We start from the raw sequence: 15,931 nt of genomic DNA, 5'->3' as shown, positions 1-15,931 counted from the left end.
TTGAGCTCATCGGTTTCCACAGCTTTGGAGAATTTATGATTTCCTGGCTAATGTATAGGAAATATGAAACACAAAAATGTCCTTTCACTCATGGTCAGTACTTTGGAAGCCATTGATCATCCGACAACTGTTTACCCATCCATCCGTCCATCCATTTTCTTTTGCCGCTTATCCTCACGGGGGTCGCGAGGAGTGCTGGAGCTTATCCCAGCTGTCAACGGGCAGGAGGCGGGGTACACCCCGAACTGGTCGCCAGCCAATCACAGGGCACATCGAGACAAACAGCCGCACTCACAATCACACCTTGTGGCAATTTAGAGTGTCCAATTAATGTTGCAGGTTTTTAGCATGCGGGAGGGAGCCGGAGTGCCCGGAGAAAACATGCAAACTCCACACAGGCGAGTCCGGGATCGAACCCGGGACCTCAGAATTGCTGAAGCAGCTGCCCCACCGTGCCGCCCCAACTGTGTTTACCCTTTTGAAATCATAATAACATCCAAAATACACAAATGACCCTGATCCTAAGTTGATATCCCCTTGAGATTTTCACCTGATAACACGCAGACAAGTTTCCACAAACGGCTTTGAATGGCGACTAAAGGGAACGCCACACTGTCTGCTTGTAGTCACTGAATGTCTTGAGCGTCGGTGAGTTTCTGGGATCCTGACAGGCCCTTGCGCTGACATTTCTGGATTTGGAGTCTTTGGGAAAGCAAAACAATTCTCAAAGGATGTGCAGGAAAAGCTCATTGAACTGCATCAAATCGGAAACATCCGAGGAACCGAGAAAGCCACTCAGCGGTCATGGTTCAAACTCTTGAGAAGTGGAAAATGAGAGATTCCTTTGAAACCAAACTACGATCAGGTCGCCCAACAAAACGTTCTGCCACAAAGAAAAACCCACAGATGGCCTCGGCTGGAATACACGACTCGTTACAGGAAATAAAAAGGGGTGTGGATATTTCTAGATGCTCAACACGGAGGAACTCGAACAATAGCCTGCATGGTTGAGTCACCAGAAGAAAGCCGCCGTGACGCCAATGCCGCAAAAACAATCCAGCTTGCAATACGCCAAAGAGCACAAAGACAATCCTACAAATTTGTGGAACAAAACCATTTGGCACCGTGAGAGCAAAATGGAACTTTTTGACCGCAACCATAAACGTTCCATTTGACGAGGATCAAAAAGGGCTACTGTGAAAGAAATGTTCGCCGTTCCTCCTGTCCAACATGGAGGTGGATTGCTGATGTTTTAGGGACGAAGGCACGAAAAACCTGCTGGCAAATGCCGACTGTTACCAAAAAATTTGAGAGAGGGGAAAATTTGCACTCATCGGCTCAGACTCGGAAGCTGCGCTGACAGACTCGGATGTTCCGACGCCGAAATGATCCCAAACAAAAGAGTCGACCTGTGACTGGCTACGGCACAATCGAGTGAAGGTTGCGGAGCGGCCGTCTCGGTTTCCCGACCTAATCGTCGTCGGGCCGCTCGGGGGAGATCTCAGGCGCACGCTTCATACGGGACGGCCCAAGAAGAATGGGCAGCCGTACCAACACAGATAATAGCGGCTCGTCCATAACGACAGCAAAAAGACTACAAGCTATCCCTCGTGTTGAAGGGGGCGGTACACGCTCGGAAAAACTGGCTGCCATCAGAACTTCAAAAGATGCAACACAATTGTGTGATCATTGGTGGCTTCACCCAAGCACGGAGCATTAATGGAAAAAAAAAAAAAGTTTTGTATCATTCCTGTGTTCAGAAAAATGACCAAGGAATCATAAATTACGCCAGAGTATGTCAGCTGAATGAGAACAGTTGTGTAACGTGGGACTTGAAACGAGTAACACATGACATGGAACAACATGGAAACGTAACAACGGTGTACCTGTACCTGGTGACATACAACATGTAGTGAGTGATGTGTAACGTGGAACCTGTGATATGTAAAAATGTAAAACGTTGCTGTCTAATCATGTGACATGTAACAAAGTGACATGAGATGGTGCTACGGGGATGGTATCCAAGATGGCGCCGACTTGTGTTGTCGTCTCGGTATGGCGCTCCCTAGTATTGTCTACGTTGTTGAGTTATCCGGTTGACTCTGGACTCAGATACACAGGGGAAGACTTGTTACCCATCCGGCAGTCTTGGTGAATCATTTCCTCGGGTTTCTCACCGGAGCGGCGACGGCAACAGCGTCTTCGGTGTATGGAGCGTGGAGGCAGAACCGGAATCCAAGTAAAACTTTGCAGGAGAGGACACAAACTGGTGCTCCCATCGTTTCAGCTCCAGAATCTACGCTCCCTTCCCAACGAAATAGACCTGGATCATTTCCTGATAAGGACCAGCAAAGACTTTGGACGTTTGCCGCCCTGTGCTTCACTGAGACCTACCCGTGTTGTCGTCTTGGCTATGTCGACTCTAGACTCAGGTATAACAAGGGAAGACTCCATACCCGTCTGCGAGTCTCGCTGAGTCATTTCCCCGGGTTAATCACCAGAGCAGTCTTAGGTGTAGGGAGCGTGGAGGCAGCACCGCCAGCGCAGGGAGGGCAGGAACTGGAACCCAACTGAAACTGGGCAGAAGAGGACACGGACTGGCTCTCCCGTCGATTCACCTTACGAATCTACACTCCCTTCCCAACGAAAATAGACACGTTTCATCTCCTGATAAGGACCAGCAAAGACTGGACGCTTGCCGGCCTGTGCTTCAGTGAGACCTCCCTTTGCAAACGCCTCCCTTATCGAGCTGTAGCGTTACCGGGCTTTGATAATCACCAGGCGAGTCATATCGCTGTCAAACTCTTGAACTTTGCAGGTGACACCACAATCATCAGGCTCATCAAAGAATGTGACGAGTCTGCGTATCAACGGGATGTGAAATGTGAAAAGGCTGGAGCTCTGGTGTGGCCGACACAACCTGGAAGTGAACGCACTAAAGACTTTCGAGATGATTTTGGACTTCAGGAGACATCCATCACCACAGCTGCCCTGACTCTGTCCAACGGTCTCGTGTCAACTGTCGACACCATCGTGTTCTTAGGAATTACAGTCGCACAGGACCTCAAGTGGGAGACAATCATCAACTCCATCCTCAAAAAAGCCTGGAAATGAAAGAATGTAGTTTTTGCAGCTTCTGAAGAAGCACGGACTTCCACAAGACCTGCTGAGACGGTTCTACACAGCGCTCTGTGAATCAGTACTGTATTACTCCATCAGAGTCTGGTTCGGGGCTGGAAAAAAAAAAGACAAACTCAACCTGCAACGGACAGTCAAAATCACTGAATGGATTGTCGGCACCGCCCTACCCACCCTTGAGGACTTGCACGCCACCCGAACGACTACAAGTGCAAGCCAGGATCCTTTCGGACCGTCCACATCCTGATCCTCCAGCTCTTCCAGCTCCTTCCCTCGGGTAGGCACTACCGAACAATGAAAAACTAAAACTAGGAGGCATTCTAATAGCTTCCTCCCTCTTGCAATAACATTTTTGAACAGCTACCTTACAATTTCACAGGAACATGCTGCCAGTTTTCTGCTTCGAGTCGGTTGTCACATCCTGCTGGCGCAATTAGAAGTCCTAAACGTTTTAAACGGCATACTCGCTTGCCACCCTTGGACAATCGTCACTGGACTATCAGGCTAACGGCCATTCTAACTGCTCTAAGCGTGAGAAGACTCTGCACCCTTTGCACAACTGCAGGTTTAAAAAAAAGTCTTCTGCCGTACTCAGCGTCTGCGGTACCAGAGCGGCTCCAACTACCGGAGACAAATTCCTCCTGTGTTGTTCACGTACTTGGCCAATAAATCTGATTCTGATTAGCGCGTTGACAAGCATGACTGGTGTGAAATAAATATCTGCCCGCGTGTTGTACCTAACGTTGTCCGGCTGGCATGTTTCCAGGCCGGTTCCGCCCACGTGCGAATCCGCCGGGACGCCAACGAGCAGCTAGTGCTGGCGCACGTGACCAATCGTTTGCTGCCGCTGGTGTCCACGCTGACGGTGCAGATCTTCAAAGACGACTGGACGAGGCCCCTCCTCACCGGAGCGCTGTCCCCCTCCTCCGCCCCGCCCCCAGCCGTCGCCGCCGAAGGTTTCGTCGGCCTTTCCTCTCTGCCGCCGCCGCAGTCGGAGCGCGTGACCTCGACGCCCTCCAAGCCCAGCAGCCCGCCGCCAGAGTTCTCCTTTGAAACGCCGGGCAGGAACGTTCAACCTGTGCTGCTCACGGCGGCCGCACACCAGGGCCCCCGCGGACCCTACGGGGGCCCGGCCTACGCCGGCGCTCTCCCGGGCTTCCGCGTGCCAGGACTGGCCGGCGCTGACGGGACCCGGTCGGTGTCCTCGCACGACTACAGGAACTTTTGGGGTGCCGTCCACCACCACAGACATTACACCCCGAAATGAATACGATACGATGGACCAATCAGAACTTTTGAGGACCTTGCAGATGTTCCACAGGGGTTTTTTTTTTTTTTTATGTTGATTTTGGAAGACAACACCTGGCTTTCATTTTGTAAGTGTAAAAATTGTTATACCTTAAAATTCCCTGCAAGAGGTAATAAACCATATTTAACGTTTTACCTGCTAGACATGTTATTTTTTTGAGTTATCAGCAGCGGGTTCACCCTTGCGTGTTTCCGCAGCCCGGTTCCGTATCGTCTCTCGGTCGTTGTGTGATTCAGTACCACAGAACGGTTCTGCATCATCACGCGATTCGGTTGTATTCAAGATGTAATTCGGTAGCGCAATTCCACGCTTTCGCGATTCGGTATCATCAACTTCCTCTGTAACATGACGCGATTCCATATCAATGCGTTTCCGTGACGTCATCCCACGGTGTTGCGATTCGGTATCGACGCCTGCTCCCCTGTTGTCATGGCAATCCTTGTCGTCGTATCGGGATTTGATTCCGTATTAACTTGCAGTGCCTTACGGATCATTTCTGAACGTTTATGATCATTTGATGGGGGTGGAGGGGATTGAAACGCACTGAAAACCTGAACCTGACCAATAGAGATTTTTTTTTTTTTTCTTTCCCCAATTCGGTGCAAAAATTCTGAGAATCGAGTGTTTGGCTGATTTGACTAGCTTATTTTTTTCTCCCTTTTATGGTTCAAACAATAAATACAGTATATGTATGTATAAATACTGGAAGAAAATTTATCTGAATTACAATACTTAATACTGTAGTATTTGTGAAGGGCTGTCACAATGCAACTTTTCTGGAACGGATTATTTTATATTTTAGCTCTTGTTGTTTTAGGCCGACGCGTCATATCGGTGTATGAATTTGTGTGCGAGGCTTTGTAAATAAAGCTTTTTGGGCACTGGAGTGCTAAGAGGTGCCGTCTAGATACATTTTTGGTGTCGTGTGCTGGAATCGGCACGTCACGTGCTTGTTGTTCTTCCAGATCGTGTTTTTCCCCCTTGTTGTGCTGTATTACTTTGCCGCTAGGGGGTGCCAAAATCCCAGATGACTCACTTCGGTCCATCAACTTGAGCTTTTACAGTTGATATCAAATATGGATCAGCTGGTAAAGCGTTGGCCTCACAGTTCTGAGGACCCGAGTTTGATCCCGGCTCCGCCTGTATATGGATTTTGCATGTTCTCCCCGTACCCGCTTGGGTTTTCCCCGGGTGAGCACTCCGTTTTCCTCCCACATCCCAAAAAACATGCAACATTAATCGGACACTCTAAATTGCCCCGAGGTGTGATTGTGAGTGCGGCTGTTTGTCTCAATGTGCCCTGTGATTGGCTGGCGACCAGTTCTGGGTGTACCCCGCCTCCTGCCCGTTGACAGCTGGGATAGGCTCCAGCGCTCCCTGCGACCCTTGTGAGGATAAGCAGTGAAGAAAATGGATGGCTCAAATATTCATGTACAATATATTTACAACTGTCATGGAAAATGCATCATGATGTTCTTGATTCATATTGTGATTCTCTTTTCTTTCTAGAATGTCATTTTTATTCGTAATAATGTGATAGTATACATGACGTTATTGATCGCCTCCACAAAAAAACATTTACTCTGCGTCGCTATCGTGCACGGCACATTTGAATCCAATCGCTGAATTATCTTCATATAGTAGTATTGATATAGTTTTTTTTTCTTTTCTTCTCTACACGGAAGTACCGACCGGAAATTAAAGCAAGCGCCAATCATCTGCCACTCATTAGACTCATGAATATGGGAATATGTAAATGAGCTTTTGCTGTATATTTTAACTCCATATTTCATAGAGGTGTCAAACTCATTTTTCTCGCGGGCCACATTGTGGTTCCGGTTTCCCTCAGAGTGCCGTTACGACTGTAAAACAAAAATATTGAATCGTCTCATCATATTCACATCATCAATTTATGAACTAGTTTTGGAATCAGAAGTCAAGGGTAACATTTTTTTTTTCAACTATTCATGTTTGGTAACACACAAATGCTTGTAATATCTCAACTTTACCAATTATGACAATTTGAAATTTTGCTCCCGATTTTTTTACGAGGATCGTGGAAATTGACACTATCGATTTGGCGTCGCGGCCCACGTAAAATCATGTGGCGGGCCGGATCTGGCCCCCGGGGCCTTGAGTTTGACACCCGTGCCCTATGACATGGATGAGCACCAATACAGTAAAAATCAAACAATTATGGAAACGCTCGGGAAGTTGCGGGAGCGTTCGAAAACACACAAACTTTGCGCTGTAAGTATGCGGATGATTGTGCGTCCATATCTGTATGTCTATGAATATTGGGCGTGATTTATGTGCGCTGTGTGTTTGTTCATTTAGGTTGTGTTAAATGAAATGTGTAAACGCGCTCGTCAAATGGCCGCCAACACCGCAAACAGGCGCCATTCACGCGCGTTTGCTCGAAGTGCTCCCCCTGCAGCCACGAAGTTGTCACGACCACCGCGCTGGTAAATGCGAGCTAAGCGCAGAAGACAACGCTTGTGTGCGCGCGTCCCCGCACCAGGGCGGCGCCAACGAGTCGAGTTTGAGCTCGTCTGACTTTGACGTTGACGTTGTTTGACACGTCCACGCCTCTTCGCTTAGCACAGCACGGCGCGGCGCGTGTGTGTGTGCGTTTATGTTTGTGTCCTTGTGCGTGTGTGTGATGCCCCAAGTCAGCGTTAACGAGTCTTGTTGATGGCAGTTAATCATTAAAAATGCAAACATCCACGTTGACTGTTTTCCGTCGCGCTATTAGCATATGTTCGCGCGAGTCCATTTTTAGCATCGCGCGCGCGTTAACGACGACGGGCTCGCCGTCAAGCGTCGAGCACGAACGGGGCAATTGAGGTGACGCGTGTTTCCATACATGCACAACAGCCTGGGGCGGGGGGGGGGGCGTCCAACCAATGAAAAGGCGCGCGGGTCTCGGGACGCTAAGATGGCCGCCGCCTCGGAGGAGGAACGCGGCGCAGTGTTTTGCCGTCATTTCGTCGTCATTTGCGACCGTTTCGGCGACGTCTCTCGTCCCGAGAACTCACAAAGACGTTTTCGGGAAATGACCAGTAGGGGGGCGGTGGGCCACCGCTAGCCCCGCCCCCGGCGTATTCAAAAAGTGAGCAGCCAATCCGAGTTTTGTTTCATAGCCGCTAATCCTCACGAGGGTCGCGGGGAGTGCCGGAGCCGATCCCAGCTGTCGACGGGCAGGAGGCGGGGTGCACCCTGAACTGGTCGCCAGCCAATCCCAGGGCAGATCAAGCCACACCCACAATCACACCTCGGGGCAATTTAGTGTCTGATTAATGTTGCATGTTTTGGGGATGTGGGAGGAAAACGCAGTGCCCACCCGGGGAAAAGCCACGCAGGCACGGGGAGAACATGCAAACTCCACACACGGAGTGCCGGTATTGAACCCGGGACCTCAGAACTGTGAGGCCGCTGTTTCATTAACAACGCGTGAGAAAAACGAAAGGCGGTCCCGAAATAAAGACCGGGAAAAATGATTTTGACTCGGGTCTCGCGCTCAACCAATCACGAGGTCCCAAACGTCCTCACTTCCTAGTTGGGGCGGGGCCATCAAGCATGTCACGCGTCCGTCAACGTGACGTGCTTTTGCGCGCTCGTTGGCTAAAGTTTTGGTTGTCCCGCGCAAGCGTGAACAAAAGCGAAGACGCTTTGAAAGCTATAAAAATATATCGAAAACATTTTTTTTAAAAAAAGTCATCGTTTACATCGTTTGCGTGCGTGCGATAGTAGAGAATTTGCTGTGTCGTGTTCGTTAAATAACGAGGCCACCGAGATGTACACACATGCACACACAGATATTTATATACACACACACACACACACAGGATATTTTTGTATATTTGTAGTACATTTGTGTATATACACACACACACGACATGATCTGCAGTCCACTTTGCGTGCGTGTACCGCGTCTCGCCCGTTTTTGTGTCCCCGGCGTGCGAGCGCATACGCGTCGGCTGACCTCGTTCAACGTGTTTACACAACATTAGCCGCAGTAGCTAAAGTGCTAACGCGCACACACTCGCGTGTCCGTGCTCGTAAACCTCACATTATTAAATCCACCAGACGTGATCGATAATAATAATCGTCATCGTTATAATAATGATGACAATTATTCCGCCGCCGAGCGGTTAAAAACGGTCGTGCCGAACGATTTGCGGTATTCGATCGTGTCGACGGCGGCCAATCGGACGACGGTCTATCGTGACTCTGACGGCGTTCGATTCCCGAATTCTTTCAATAATCGCAATCAAATATGGATCAAAGATGTGTTCAATGTGCTCCAATCGTCGTTTGCACAATATCGCAAGCAACAAATCGTGATTATAATCGCAATCATTTTTTTCCTCTTCACTCATTTCATCTCATTTCAACCTCATTTCATAAACTTTAATTTTATTTTTTTTCATTATGTATTTATTCATTTATTTGTACAGGTTCACAAAAGGCTTAGTCTTGCTCCACGCTTGTATTTTTAGTGTCAAAATGCGTTTATTGCAAAATGTTTTCAAACAATTTCCAATCAGCGGTTTCGACGCGATGGCTTCAAGTGCGGAATTCATATTTTGTTGATATGACAAAACAACGATGACGCCGTCGTGAGCAAATTTTATCATATTTTCAAGCGGGACTCTTCGACGCTTTTCAAAGGACGCAAAATCATTTCGAGTTCCACTAAATCACGAAAATCATAATAAAAAAATATAGAAATGAAACGGGATAAGATCGGGTCTGCATACTTCATAATACAAATATGAATAATTTTCCATGTGCTGTCAACTGTGAAATTATTCTTATCATCATCACTCGTAGTCGTCGTATTCGCTTCGTCCCCATTTTGTCTTTGGATTTGACGTCAATTTGTGGAATACATAAAACAATACGCAAGACATAAAATAACGTTGTAATAATACACTTCAGTTGATGTCGAATATCTTTTTTTATTTCATTTCTTTTCTTAATGAGTTGTAAAAATGAAGGGAGGTGAGAATTGATTTTTTTAAAGTGTGCGTTTGAATATTACGCACAAATTGAAAGAAATGAGCACATATTCTTATGCACATGTCTGTAAAGTGAATTTCACGGCGTGACTAAACGCAGAATTATTATGAAAATAGTGGAAGCGAGGGTGACAATCACCTTCATATTGCAATTTAGATTTTCACCTTCAAGCTTTTAAACAGAAAGCAAATATGTAAAATAACGTTTACAGTATTTTGTTTTGGAAGAAGTGCATAACATTAAATGGAATACTCAACATTTACATATTGGAAATGGAAGCATCCCAAAATGTGGAAAAGTGAGGGGGTGGGTTGAAAAAAAAAAAAAAAACCCCAAAAAAACATTGCGACCCTTCCGAGACTTCCCACAATTTAGCTTTTTTTTTTTTTTTAGTAATCATGTAAACGCTGTCATATTTGAGGTGACCTTTAACACAAAAAAAAAACCAAAGCAAAAGCCAAATAAATCAATTCAAGGTAGCAAAATCAAAGGAAATTGTCGACAGTAAAATAGTTCTCAATTATTTGTCATCGTGCTGTACACACAAAATATCTGCTCGCTGCTTATTGAAATAATGTTGAACATGCAAGTCGGTGTATATTTTACTCTCACATTCGATCAGAAGTATTTACACCATCCCATATTGTGTTTCCAGGAAATAGACTGGTCCAAAACAAAAACAGGAATAAAAACAAAACATTATTATTATCCTCCCCCCCCCCACAATTTGTGGCTAACTCATTTCTGTCTTTTTTTTTTTTTTTTTTTGCTCATTTTTCATTCATTACGGCAAATTCCTTTGTTAGCCAAAAATCGAAGGCTAACACCAGCGCTAATGCTAACGCCGAGGAAAGCGTCAAAACTAGAAATCGACTTGCCTTGAACGGGAACCGAGCCGCGTCGCAAACCAGAACCGGGACCGCGACCGGGGTCCCCTCCGAGCGTCGACGACCGCGGCGGAGGCGGGGTCACGGGCCGCCGTCGTCATGGCAACCTCTCCCGGCCACCATTTTGTCCGCCTCGAGTACTTTTTGGGGCTTCGCGGCCGCTCGCTCCGCCAAAGGTCCGATCCGTGTGTGCGCTCGCTGCTCTTTTGTTCTTTTCAGTTTGTTTTTCAGGATCTCACACACACACACACACGCACGCGCACGCAGACACACACCCGCTGACCTCTCGTTCGACGCTCCAGCGGCCGCCATCTTGTTTCATTCAACCGGCTGGCACACGCGCGCACTTCTATTGTGCGGAGCCGTCGGGGGCGATTAGCGCAGCTGCGAGGCGGCCCGGCGACGCGATCTCGTTAGGCCGGCCGCGCCCACCCAAGTCATCGCCTGCCCCCCCCCCCCCCCCCAAAAAAAAAAAACAAAAAAAAAACGACACTCAAGTACACGTTCGGACGAAGAAAACGACCAAAACGCGCGGTTCTCCGTCAATGGCAACGAGCGATCCCTAAACACGATGAAGTCACAATTTGAGACCTTGAAAAAAAAAAAAATCATAAAATCACAATGGTTGCGAGAAAATATGTCACTTTGTGAAAAATGATTACAACTTTTTGTCCCGATTGTGAGTGGGAAAAATGAAAAATCGGGTTAAAAAAACAAAAACAAAAAAATGCTAGCAACAAAACATTAGAATTGAGTTGTCTTTTTTTATGCTAATAATAAAACAGAATCATCTGAGGGGGAAAAAAAAAAGTCATCACGTTAGAAAATTAAATTCAGAATTTCGACAAGTCTTCATTTTTTCTTCCGTATAAGAAAAAGTTAGCAGCGCCTACATCGACAAAGTCTTTGCGCTCTTTCATCTCTGGGGATCACTCGAGAATATTTTGGGATATTGCATATCGTGAGAGTAAAAATGTGTATTGTGAAAACTTTTTAAACATGTTGGAATTGTCACCTCGTTACAAAAATAATGTCACAACTGTTACAGGAAGTCAATTTATGACCAAAAACATCAGGGAGGGGGGTGGAGTCATCAATAAAGTTAAAATTGCTACAAACGATCCTTTTATGAAAAAAGTCATCTTTTTTTCCCAATAAGAGGTCACCAGATCAAAAAATCTGTAATTTATGAAAAAAAAAAGCCCTCAGAAAAGTTACGACAATATATATTTTTATAATAATAATAATAACAAATAACATTTTCCTCACAAAAAAATGCCTTACTAGTCCCAAAAAAAACGACACTCCGCGATCGAGTACACGTTTAAACGAAGAAAACGACAAAAAAGAAAATAAAAAACGTGCGGTTCTCCGTCAATGGCAACGAGTGATCATTAAACACGATGAAGTTAAAATTTGAGACCTTTAAAAAAAAAAAAAAAAATTAAATCACAAAATCAAAATGGTTGTGAGAAAAAAAGTCACCTTGTGTTTTTTCGCACTGTGCGATGACAAATTATTTAAAAATGAACTAAAGTCTGATAGCATGTCCCGATTCTCAGTAAAAAATGAAAAAAAATTGTGACAAATGATCCTTTTATGAGAAAAGTCATCTTTTTTTTTCAATAAGAGGTCACCAGATGAAAAAAAATCTGAAATTTATGAAGAAAAAAAAAGTCCTCAGAGAAGTTACGACAATCGTTATATATTGCACACACCCAAAAATTCATTTAGGAAAAAAAATATATTTTCCTGAAAAAATCCCTCAGTAGTCCTGTCGGAATTTTAGTCCCGCCCTCCCCACCACAAAAACAATAAAAAACAACAAAAACAATATATAATATATAAAAAATGCATCATGTTACAAAAAAAAAATCTGAACTTGGTCACGCGCTAATTAAATTTTGCTAACATGGAAGACTAAATTGCTCCAACACACGACAGTAATTAGTGAGAATTAGAATTAAAATTATTGCATATTCGTAATAAATATACAGAAATATGTATTTCAAGAATGTGTGGGTGTGTATTTGTGTCCCTCGTGCACTCATTGTCAAGCTTTCCAGATGCCTTCGATGACACGTCTGTTACCGGGCAGACTTTGTGCGCAACGTTCTTATCCGTTTTTGTTTTGCTTTTATTTGCTATGTGAGTTGCGACGGTTGCCGAGGAAACGCCGTCGTCCTCCCGCCCAAAACAAACAAAAAGACGACAAAAGAACGGAAACAAACAAGTGACGTGTTTGCGAAACGTGCTGGTGGGGATGTCACATACCCAAAACATCTGGAAACAGATTGCGATTAAATCCCTACACACACACACACAGATGTTTGTCTATGTGGTCAGATTGCTGCAGCTGATTGGTTGATTGACAGCTGCCGAACGCTGCGTCTGTCCGGAGTGCCCGAAAGCCTTTTGCGGAAAATACTTCAACTGGGACGCAGCAAGGTGGCCTAAAGGTTAGCCCTGCCGCCACGTAGAGCAGAGGTTCCAGTTTTGAATCTGGGCTCAAGTTCCGGCGTGTTGTGCGGTTTTTCCAAAAAGGTGTTAGCGCGCTAGCACGTTGGCTTGTTTGAAGATTCGAAATTGATTGGACAAACAAACAAACGCTGAACTGATCGCTACATTTCCTGGAGCAATTTCCCGGGGCGTCCCTCAAGGTTCTGTCCTGGAGACTCTTTTGATGTTCCAAAAACTCTTGAGAACCCTGCGGAAATATATTTTTTTTAAAAATCCAAAGGCTAACAGGCAGACAAACCGGCTGGCGCACGCTAGAATCAGAAAGTTGTCTTTGCTCAGTGAAAACCGAGCGTGCACAGACTTGACTAGCTAGCATCCGTCCGAGTAGTCCTAGCGCGGCTTGCGACTCGAGCAATCAGCAACACCCCCGCCCCCCCCAAAAAAAAGTCCGCACGTGAAAGACGGCCGCAGGAAGCGACTGCAAGCGGACCATCAAGAGGAAGTGGTTCCATGCAAATGAGAAGATGATTGCGCTTCTCGTCCCGACGTGACCCATGACCTCAGAACATAGATAATGCTAATAACGCTAATGTTTCTTTCTTTCATCTTTGCTCGTCTCTTCAAATGAGGACACAACATTCGTCGACGTCGTACCTGGAAGATTAAACATAAACACTTTTCACAACCTTGTGTAGTACGTCGTATAACATTATGGGATGCTTCGGACATTGTAGCCATTTTATCCACCATTTTACTACATAATATGCGATTATGAAATATTGAAACTACATGCGATATGATTATAAAACATCGTAGACCTTTATATACGTTTTGTGATACGTCGTACATCATGAGAGCAAAAATGTAAAACACAGCTCCTTGTAGTACAGTTTAGAATCATTGAGTACGTCATTGACAGGCGTATCCATGTTTTTGTAGCGGTTTACTTTGTAGGCGTGAGATTTTTCAAATATGAAATATGTGCCTTGGCCCAACAAAGGTTCTCCAATCACCGGAGTCGATTGGAGAACGTCTCGTAGTAGTCCTGCTCGGACTTGGGTCTTCATGCACAAATCAGTCAGTCCGTCAGTTAACTTAGTCAGCTATTCAGTTAGCCACGTATTAAAAACAATAATCACAGATGAAAAATGAAAATGTAGTTGACCTGTCGAGAGGCCACAAACGAACGCTTTTCAAATCGAAAGAAGCGCACCCGAGACCTGAAGCCAAGCGAGCGCCGGAGGAGGGAAAGACCGCGGCACGCCTCTTGGCTAGCAGCCAGAAAGACCATTAGCGGCGTTAGCCCTGTTAGCGTAGCGTAGCCTTCCGACCGCATTCCGGCTCGTGTTTCCCTCTTTGAACTTTCGTGTTTTTCCAACGCCGTCGTGGAGAACGTGCGGGTCCGTCCGCGGTCCAACGGGAAACATCCGGAAGCGTCATGTGACCGCAGGCCAGACAAATCAGATCAGCACGACCACGATTGGTTTTGGAGCTGTCTCTTCCCTCGTCACGGACTCGGCAACCCTGGCGCAGAACATGTCCCAACGTAACCTTTACTTTAGCAAGCTCACTAGCATGGCTAACACAACATACGGGCTGTTATTTCTTATGAGTTCATTTGTTGGTATAGCTAGCGCGACACTTTATAAGTTTATTAAGATATTTCTTCCGCTTGTTTGTTAGCTAAGCTAACACCAAAGGTTTATTACACCGTTTCTTATTAGCATTATTCTTGGGCAGAACCAAAATGATCCGTTTCATAGAATGTATGAATTTATTAGCATGTTTCGCTCATGACATATTTCAAACGACTTCTTTATTTGCATATTTATTCATTATTGTATTTGTAACTCTTGTTACGTTTTTAGCATGTTTATCAACATCATTTACATGAACATAGCTCTTTAGCATATTTTTTATGTAGCTAACAGGACATTTAATGAAAGCATCCTTTAGTATGTTTATTGTTTGCATGTAGACGATAACGTAACTGTGACAATCCATGATATTTACTAGCGTGTTCACGAGCATAGCTAATGATGTGATTATTTTGTTATGTTTATTAGCATGTTTTCTGGCATGTTCACTCGTGTAGCTAACATGATGGGTCTGATTGCATGTATTAACTTGTTAACTAGATATGCTAACTTGGTGTGTTTATGTATAGTCGCACGTTCACCTGAGAAACAAAGAATGTTTGTTTACTAGCATGGTTACCGGCGTAGCTATCCCAGCGTCCCTGATGCAGTTTATTAGATTGATTCGCCCGTTAACAAATATCACTCACCCGCTGTGCTTGTTTATTAGCATATGCACTAGTATCGCCAACTCAATTTGTTAGATAGCATTTGTTACGATTATTAGCATGTCGGCTCTGTCCGCTAGCATAGCATTTATGTTTGCGCGCATGTTTATCGGTGCAGCCAGCGGGATTTATTTACCACATTGAGCACTGCTACCATCACATTGGCTGCATTTATTTCAAGGAATGACCGTGTCAGTCATCATTAGCCTGTATCGCGTCGTTAGCAAGCGCTATACAATATGTCCGCCTAACACAAGGGGTCTGGCATCCTGCCCCCTCCCAGCTTCCTTAGAATAACAGCGGGTGTCATCGAGCGCTAGCCGAGCGACGGGAATATTGTCAAGCGATTGTCAAAGCTGCGACCTGTTTGCTTAACCCCGTCACCCGCCGCCCCCCCGAGGAGAGGTCGCGGCGCGTCCTCCTCTTCCTCCTCACCCTCCTCTTCCTCTCTCCTTGCTTCTTTCTCTTGCGCCCGTCTCGCTTCCCACGCCGCGTCGTTACCTCGATTACATCACACGTCATCAAGCACGCTGAGCGGGCCGGGCCGGGCCGGGCCGGGGCAGGGCGGGGTTTTTATCTGGGCCGGAGCGCTTCTGTTGCGCCAGATGTACGCCGGCCACAAAGCTCTGCGTGCGTGTGTGCGTGCGTGCGCGCGTTCTCGGCGGAAAAGCGCCCACGACGACTTTGATGCCGCCGCTAACGACTGTTGCGGCATGCTAATGAGGGGGCGTGGCTAAAGCAACAGCATTTTTCTGAGAAATCTCCAAAAAAAACTAAACAAAAGAATCGCAGGGCCACATTATCCTA

At 45.9% G+C, this 15,931-nt stretch overlaps 1 protein-coding gene across 1 annotated transcript in view; it reads left to right on the top strand.

Moving 5' to 3' along the window:
- The window catches only part of slc30a6 (solute carrier family 30 member 6), a 41,366-nt gene extending 36,051 nt beyond the window's left edge, over positions 1 to 5,315 (top strand). Inside the window, exon 16 of the mRNA XM_061836498.1 lies at positions 3,905 to 5,315. Within this exon, the coding sequence (XP_061692482.1) occupies positions 3,905 to 4,405 (501 nt within the window). The 3' untranslated portion in view covers positions 4,406 to 5,315. The remainder of the gene's footprint in view (positions 1 to 3,904) is intronic.
- The last annotated feature ends 10,616 nt before the right edge of the window (positions 5,316 to 15,931 follow it).

The sequence above is a fragment of the Syngnathoides biaculeatus genome, chromosome 12 (genome assembly GCF_019802595.1).
Source record: "Syngnathoides biaculeatus isolate LvHL_M chromosome 12, ASM1980259v1, whole genome shotgun sequence".
Lineage (NCBI taxonomy): Eukaryota > Metazoa > Chordata > Actinopteri > Syngnathiformes > Syngnathidae > Syngnathoides > Syngnathoides biaculeatus.
This window is presented reverse-complemented; position numbering and strand designations above follow the sequence as displayed.